This window comes from Neomonachus schauinslandi, chromosome 15, assembly GCF_002201575.2.
Source record: "Neomonachus schauinslandi chromosome 15, ASM220157v2, whole genome shotgun sequence".
Taxonomy (NCBI): Eukaryota; Metazoa; Chordata; class Mammalia; order Carnivora; family Phocidae; genus Neomonachus; species Neomonachus schauinslandi.
Genome location: NC_058417.1, coordinates 59,891,466 through 59,899,477, shown reverse-complemented (window position 1 = coordinate 59,899,477; position 8,012 = coordinate 59,891,466). Strand labels below are relative to the sequence as shown.

General features: G+C 58.7%; 1 protein-coding gene across 1 annotated transcript; it reads right to left on the bottom strand.

Moving 5' to 3' along the window:
- Nucleotides 1–1,384: 1,384 nt before the first annotated feature.
- Nucleotides 1,385–3,174, bottom strand: METRNL (meteorin like, glial cell differentiation regulator). Its single transcript, XM_021681016.1, has 3 exons — nt 3,120–3,174; nt 2,759–2,818; nt 1,385–1,889 (listed from the first exon to the last, which is right to left on the bottom strand). The coding sequence occupies exons 1-3, from the start codon at nt 3,172–3,174 to the stop codon at nt 1,573–1,575; spliced, it is 432 nt and encodes a 143-aa protein (XP_021536691.1). The 3' UTR covers nt 1,385–1,572.
- Nucleotides 3,175–8,012: the final 4,838 nt, after the last annotated feature.

Below are 8,012 nucleotides of genomic sequence, written 5' to 3'. Positions count from 1 at the left end.
GACACTCATGAGCCAGGCCACATCAACCTGATGCAGGGCACTCATGAGCCAGGCCACACCTACACGATGCAGGACACTCATGAGCCAGGCCACATCAACCTGATGCAGAGCACACCTGAGCCAGGCCACACCTGAGCTAGCACACGGCACCTACCTGTGGCCACACAGTGTGCCTGAGTCTTGGGTGCAGCTGGTACGGTGCTCACTGAGCAGTGTCCTCTCCCAGAGCCCCCTTCAGTCTCAGAAGCGGCTCGGGAGAAATCACCTGATTCCTAGATGTGGATGCAGGCTTTGGTCTGATTACTTGACACCTCAGTGACCCCTAGAGTGGGGTGAACAGTGTCCTCCCAAATTCCCATCTACTTAAAACCTGTGACCGTGAACTTATTTGAAAATAGGGTCTTTGCAGGTGGAATCAATTACAATGAGGTTGTACTGGCCCTAATCCTGTAACTGGTGTCCGTATAGGAGGAGGGATTTGAATACAGACACACAGAGGGGAAAAGGAGGCGGAGCCTGGAATAATGCTTCTACAGGCCAAGGACTGTCGGCGGCTACCAGAAGCTGGAAGAGATGGAAAACCTCCTCCCCTAGAGCCTTCAGAGGGAGCCTGGGCCTGCCCACACCTTGATTTTGTACTCTGGCCTCCAGAATGACAAGAACGTATGTTGTTTAAGCCCCCAGTCTGTGGTCATTCGTTACAGCAGCTGCTGGGTACTTGCTCATCCGTGAGGGTGTGGAGGTCACTGGCCCAGTGCAGACCAGCCCCCCACTGTCCAGAATTGCCATGGGCTGGGGCATTTGGGGGAAGCTGGAGTCAAAGGGCAGGGTCTGGGTTAACAGGAAGGGGAGGGCAGATGCTAAAAGGGACAGAGGTGGAAGGAGGAGGTGCAGTCTGGCTAAGGCCAAGCAGTGTTTTCTGAAGCATGACAGTAACAGCCACACTTATAGTTGGTCCCGGAGCGAAAGGCCCAGAGCAACAGGGCAGTGGGGCTCCCTCAGGTGTGCTCACCCCCAGAGAGCCCTGACACCAGGGAAGTGCCGTGCATACCCGCCCAGGGCTGCAGACAGACGCACCACTGTTCCATCAGACGCTGGTCTTTATTCTCTGGAATGGAACCAGCCTGCAGCCCAAAAATGACCACGGCCAGCAAAGCACATTCTTTGAAAAGCAAAAACAAAACAAAAAATAAGTATTTGGCTCCATAAGTTCCCGTCATAAGAAACTACTCTGAATGGTACCCAAGCTTCGTACAAGGCCTGGTGCTGGGCGTCCTCTGTGGGCTATGGCCCCAGCATGTCACCCAACACACCAGCCGAGCGCAAGGACGTCAGGTGCTTTTGAAAAATGGTATGAAATGGCACACAAGGCATTTTAAGACACTGGAGTTTGCTTCCTATGGACTTTTCTTTAAAAAAAAAAAAATATAATAACTTAGTTTGCATTTTACAACATTTCCCATCAGTCAGGGAGTCCTTGGCCAGGACCTCGTGGCACGTGCCTCCATGGCTTGAGCACCAGGGAGCCCCCGATCCGAGCACTCGCTGCGGCAGCGGTGGACTCGCCCACAGTCACTCAGTACCCATCTCGCAGGGGTTCAGACCCCTCTCCTCGGCATCCCTGTACATCCTTTGGAAGTCCTTGAAGCGCGGGGCACAGCCGAGGCGGGCCTCCCCAAAGTGCATGTGGCCGGTGAAGAGAAACTCACCACGCCCAGGCCTCACACCGCACTCCAGCAGCGTGGCAACTCGCCCCCGCCAGCCGCCGCCCTCTGGGGCGGGCCGGAAGACCCTGCTCTTCTGCCGGTAAAGCCGGCTCACGTGCAGGTGGATGGTGGACTCCTGCTGCTCCGGCGCGTGGGTGACGTTCTGGATGGAGCCTCGGACGACTACGGAGGCAAGGACATGGGGTCAGTGCGGTCACCGGGGCACCTGTGCCAGGGCTGACCCTGAATTCTGCATTCCAGAAATCCCATTAAAAAGAACAATTCACGCACATGAGGCCCTCTAGGGGGTTGTCCCTGACTTTGTCAGGGGTAAAGATATTTTTCTACAGCCACATAAGCAGGGAAAAACAGAAGACAGAAACCACATCATGCATCAGGTTTTCAAGTCAGAACAAGACAAGTACCCACGGTTAATCCACAAGATCTGCGGCAGCTCTGTATCAAGACAAGACAGACACGGTGGAGCTCCGAGGGGAGGAGGTGATGGGAAGGAGCTGGCAGAGCAGGCCCACACCGAGGACCCTGCCCAGCCCCCAAGCCTCGTTCTGCAGGGGTGGGGGCGCCCAGAGCCGGGTCCAGCTGGGCTGGCTTCCTGTCCGGCACCAGCATCCAGCAGACTGCTTTCATCCCCCGCCTGAGGGTTTGCGCCAAGGTCACATGCACGCAGCGGAGTCCCCGACCTCAGCCCCAGGCCCCCTGGGCTCCCTGGACCCCCAGGGCCAGGAACTCCTGCTATCGTATCCACAGGGCGCCCAGAGGAGAGCAGGGCTCTGAAGTGAGGCTAGCATCCCTGTTTGGAGGAAACTGCTCTGTGACCACCTCTAGTAGGATTCCTGACCCTCTCCCTGCCTTACAGGCAGGTCCCTCCCCTGGGTGGACAGACGTCACTCTACCGCACAGAAAGAAAAGCACTTTCCTGTTGCCACGACTGTCCTCAGCAGTCTCCTCCCCAAGCTTAGGGCCAGCACGGGAAGGTCCTCCCAGGCCCAAGTGGGGCTCCCAACACGTTGTGGGAGCATGAGGACACTTACCAAAGTCGCTGGTGCAGACCGCCAACAGCACCTCTGCATCACTGCAAGGGCAGCATGGGGCTGTGGAGACAGAACAGGGTTAGGAGTAGGGTCTGCAGGACAAAGGCCCCCGTCCATGCTCGCCAGGCCCCGTAAGAGCTCTGACCTCAGGGAGCAGGACAGGGAACCCGACCTCGGCCACGTGGGTGAGGGGCTGGCCGGTCCAGGGGATACCCCCAGCTCCAGATGTGGCTGTGAAGGGCGTGTATCCCAAGGGAGAGAGCTGGCCTTGGTGCCTGTCCTCACTTAGCTTGTCAGTGCAGCAAGCACTGGGCCTGCGTGTAAACGGCTCTCCCATGCCCATCACCCATGGGAAACCAACCTGAGCTGGTCTGAAGTGCATCCCCTACACCAGCCCAGTTGAGAGTCGCCTTCATTCCAGCCTCCACACCTGCTCCCCAAAATGTTGTGACCGCCCACTCACACATCTGCTCCCCAGGCCCCCATGTGCTGCCCCTGTGTGCTGCTCAGGGTCAGGGCACTGCCTAGAAGGACCACCAAGGCTGGTGAGGGTGCCTATGAGCATGGAGGGACGCACCTGCCTGCAGAAGCTGTGGGACTCATACCAAGGAGCCACGGGCCTCAGCACAGCCCCTCCCCCAGACCCCGCCTGGCCCTCAGACCACGGCACTGCCTGCAAACACCATCCATGGCAAGCCTAGTTCACAGGAGCCCCAACCCCCCACAGCCCGGGTGCGGCTGGCTTCCTCCAGCCAAGCCAGGCCTCACCCCATGAACTTCTGCCCCAGCCCAGCCCTCACTCCGCACTTCACCCTCACTTCCTCAGACGGGGTGAAGTTCCAGAAAGACTGGGGGGGGGGGCAGAGCCTCTGGCCCTGCCAACTCTCCCCCTAGACCACGGCACCACTCCTGACCCAGCACTGGATCTGGGAGAACACAACATTTGGCCCTCACTGCACCTTTCAAGGCCTCTGACTCTCGGATGTGGAGTCCCTAGGGTTTGGCACAAATTCTCCCAGCTCAGGGAAAGGTTAGGTATGAGGTCTTGCTGGAACAAGACCTTTCACTTTCTCAAGGCCCCAGAACATCCATGGCTTTGGCACTTGCTGGGCCTGGACAAAGCTAACCCTGTCCACACACTGACCAGTCACCCTCACAAAACCTGAACCGGGCGAGCAGTTGGGGCAGGGCCGGGCACCAAGGAGCAGGAGCTCAGAGAGGCCTTCCGGGGCCCAGGGCACGGAGCCAACAGGGTCTGTGCCACCTGGGGCAGCACAGGGTCTCTGTGGACCCGGGGGGGTGGACATGGGTTTCCGAGCACTGTTTCCGTCGTCTTGCTCTGGGCAGGGGGGGATGTTTGCGCCCCAGGCCAGCTCAGGAGGTCCTGATTCACTGGCCCTCCCACCACCTGCTGCTTCTGTCAGGTTATCGGGAACCAGGAGAAGCTGCAAGACAAGCACAGCCTGTTGGATGCGTCCCATCCAGCCCATCCAGGAGGATTGGGCACCCACCCGGCTCCAAGTTCCAAAGACTGCTGCCCACCTGTGGCACTTAGGTTCCATGTGTAGCCCCCCAGCCCCAAGGCCTTTCTTCAAAAAGAGGGTGGCCCACTGGGGGTTCCCTCCCCTGCTCATCCATCGGGGACCTCCTGCCCCCACTGGGCCTGACAGGCCACACAGGTCGGGAGTGACGAGGCAGGGCACGCAGCACTGTAGAGGGCAGCAGTCTCCAGTCCCACTCTGAGGCAGCATTTTACTTTAGCCCCTATGGCAAGGGGCATGTGGCAGAGGTGAGACCTCCCATGCTAGCCGGCACTCCCTAGCGCCCAAGGGGTCAGAGGCCCCACCCTGGGCGCCCCTGCCGGTGGGAGAAAGCGGGTCAGCAGTCAATCCCGTGGTGGCCACAGCCTGCCTGCAGGTACCCCTCCTAGAGTACTTCCCCAGGAGGGAAGAGCCACAGCAGGGTCCCTGGGGGCCAGGCCATGCAGTGCTGCAAGTGAGGGTGGGCAGGAGGCACGGGTCCACACAAGCTTCCACCCCAAAAGCTCTCCAGAAGCAATCTCAGCTTCTGAGCTGGCTGAGACAGGCCAAGGCCACACCCTGTGTTCAGATCCCCAGCCTGGTGGTGCACAACTCGCCAAGTCCAAGAGCTTCGCCCTCTCCATGGACATAGGCGCTGGGACCTCGGCTGATGGCTAAGAAGAAAGGTGGCAAGGAGCCCGTCCTGTGCACCCACCCTGCTCACACCCCATGGCACCGCAGCCGTGGGGGTGCTGGAGACCCGAGGGGAGGGCGGTCAGCAGCCCGCAGAACCTCCGGCCAGAAGCCTCAGTGAGCCAATCACCACCACAGCTGAGCTAATAAAGTGCCACCCTGGAGACTCCCCTCATAATTCTGAGTTTTACAAAGCGTAGGTCACCTTCTTGGAAAATCCAGTCTGTGGACGCCAAGAGAAGCAATCTGGAAACAATTATTAATCGGAGTTGGGCTCATAAAGGCTCTGGAATGCGCCGGTTTCGGACACATTGAATCTCGTTTCCCTGCAGGGGAAGATGAGGAGGGGACAGCCAATAGGCCAGTTGGGATTATGGTTCTTGGAGAGGGGGTGGCTGAGGTACGGACATCTTAGGAAGATTACCCCAGAATGCGCATACAATGAACTGAAGAAGGAAAACACAGGCTCAGGGAGAGCAGAGGGGGCTACTGCAGGGACCCAGGTGAGGAGGTCAGGTGCAGGCGGAGAGGAAGGTGGGGGGAGGGCAGCACCCTTCATGTCAGGCCCTCGGCAGGGAGAGGTTCACAGACGGCTGCATACCGTTCTGCCAGGCGGGACTGCCCGGGTAAGGATGACCAGGTGGATACATGCAATTTCCAAAGGGAAAACTGTGCATGAGGACACCCACCAGGGCCTTCACGGCAGCCAGTGACAGGTGAAAGGGGTCACAGCTGGAACGGGACTGGTTCTGGAGCCTCCTTGGCCTGTCACCACAGCCAGCGTCAGGCTGGTGTTGCCCCGAGGTGGCCCCATGGGCCCCGGCCCAGGTTGGTCGGCTGCCCCCAAGTCCCACCTTTTGTGCACTGGAAGCTCTCAATCTCACCAGCCTCCCCTCCTGGCCTGTTCCCCCCTCCCTCTTCCTGGTGAGGACACAGGTGGAGGCCACACCCTTCTAGCCCAAAAGGCCAGAGATGGGCAAGGTGAGAAATAATTATCCTGTAATTACCGTGGCCAGAGAAGCCAAGCAGGAAACAAAGTGATCCATAGAAAAAAATTCAGTTCTCTCTCCTTTTCTGTCTCCAGGACATAATGAGGTTTCTTTCACTTTTTCTGAACTTTGCTACTCATTCCCCACAGCCCATTCCAGCCCATCAGAGCCACCACCAAACGCTGAGCCGGAAAGGCTCCCCAGTGGAGGGCTCTGTACCCACCCTGCCCACCCCATGGGCATCACTCACCCCCTAGCTCATCAGACAGAGCAGGTTTTAACAGGGGAGGAGTGATGAAGCCCGTCGGAAACCGTGGGACCTGCCAGGCTGCCCTCACCATCACAAGGCTCCCCACCAGCGATGAGAATAACTTTTATGCGTTCCCAGCCAGCACCCTCCCCTCTAGCTATGGGTCTAAAATGCCACTGTCTTCCCAACTCATCTGCTCCAAGAAACCTGCTCTGGGTAGGCATTGCATGGAGCTCAAACCCCAGACAGTGGATGCAGCCAAGCCAGTGAGCCCCTGCTATTCAGCTCCCCGGGAAGTAAAACAACAGACTGGAATCAGAAGCCCACCAGGGCTGCCCCAGGCAAACCAAGGAGAAGGTCTGTCTCTGCCCCCTAGAACCAGACAGAGCAACCCCCGGCCATCCTTCACTGGCCAGTGCTACCCACGCCCGACCCCACTGGACAATGGGGGCTCCTGGTGGTGCCCGTTTTCCCAAGTATGCTGGGACTCTGGGGAGGATGGCCCCCAGACTGCCCGGCTGGGTTTGACTGTGAGACCTCAGCACATGTTCCAGGCGTTGCCCCAGAGCTTCATCCATTAGTTGCCTGGATCTGGCCACTTGCCCACCTTTTGTGTCCTGCCAGACTTTTTCAGCACCAGTGGAGAACCACATTACTCAGGTGCCCTGGTGAGGCCCACAGAGAAGGAGAAGGTCATGGGGCAGGGTCGGGGGAAGCCACCTGCTACGTGGTGGCTAGATCCTGAGTCCCCAGCCCACAGGCTGGGGTCACCTCCCAACACCCACCCCTTAGTCTGTGCCCGGAGGAGCGGTTTCCTCTCCATTCTGGCCTCTTCTTGGCTATCAGAGCTTCTCAGTTCATACCAGGAAGCTGATCATTCAGCTCAAGTGCACACTAGGTGACCACACTCAGTACAAACACTCCCAAGCGGAAATGTCCAGGGCTGTGAGGCTCCCACACACATCACTCATCCGGGCGGGAGCCTCTCTTGATTCTCAAGTCAGCACAAACTAGAACCTGTGACTCATCAGGGAGGGAGAAGGCCCGTCTAGCTCCCCAGCAGGCAGGATCGCTGGCTGCCTGGCCCAAGGGCATGTGCGCACCTGCACGCCACAGGTGCCCGGGCTCCCGCCTCACTGAAGTCTCCTGCAGCTACAGCCAGGGTCAGAGCAGGAGGGAGCCGGGAGCCACGCGCTGCCACCAGAGAGACCGCCTGGCCTGGCGGACGTCACTGCTGCCAGATGGCTGGCGCTGACATTCCACATTACGTACCCATTCCTCTGGCATTAAGGGCTTAGGGGCCCATCTCCTGATGAAAGGCGAGCACCCTGGGGAGGAGGGATGCAATAGCTGCCCCTCATCTCCCTCAGGGTGTTAACAAGTTCCTAACATCTCCCCTCAGCCAGCTATCACTAGTCAGAAACATCGAATTCAGTGACTGGGTTTTTTCCCATTTCGTTTTTAATGTGAATTTATTTCTAGGTCCCCCAGAGTGAGGCTGGGGTCCACTCCCCCAGCTCTCCCACACACCCTATAGCTGGTGATCAAGATAAAGCCTGGTGTGGTTAAAATTTCAGTCAGGTCCTGAGATTCACAGCAGCTTTCACCGTCCCCTTCCTGAGCGGGAGCCCTAGCCTAGCCTCTGGCACCGGGGGAGGGGGATGCAGCGGGGACCTACCTGCGCAGTCAGGCACTTGGAGGGGCAGCAGGGTCCTACCTGGGCAGTGAGGCACTTGGAGGGGGAGGGGAGTCCTACCTGGGCAGTCAGGCACTTGGAGGGGCAGCGGGGTCCCACCTGGGCA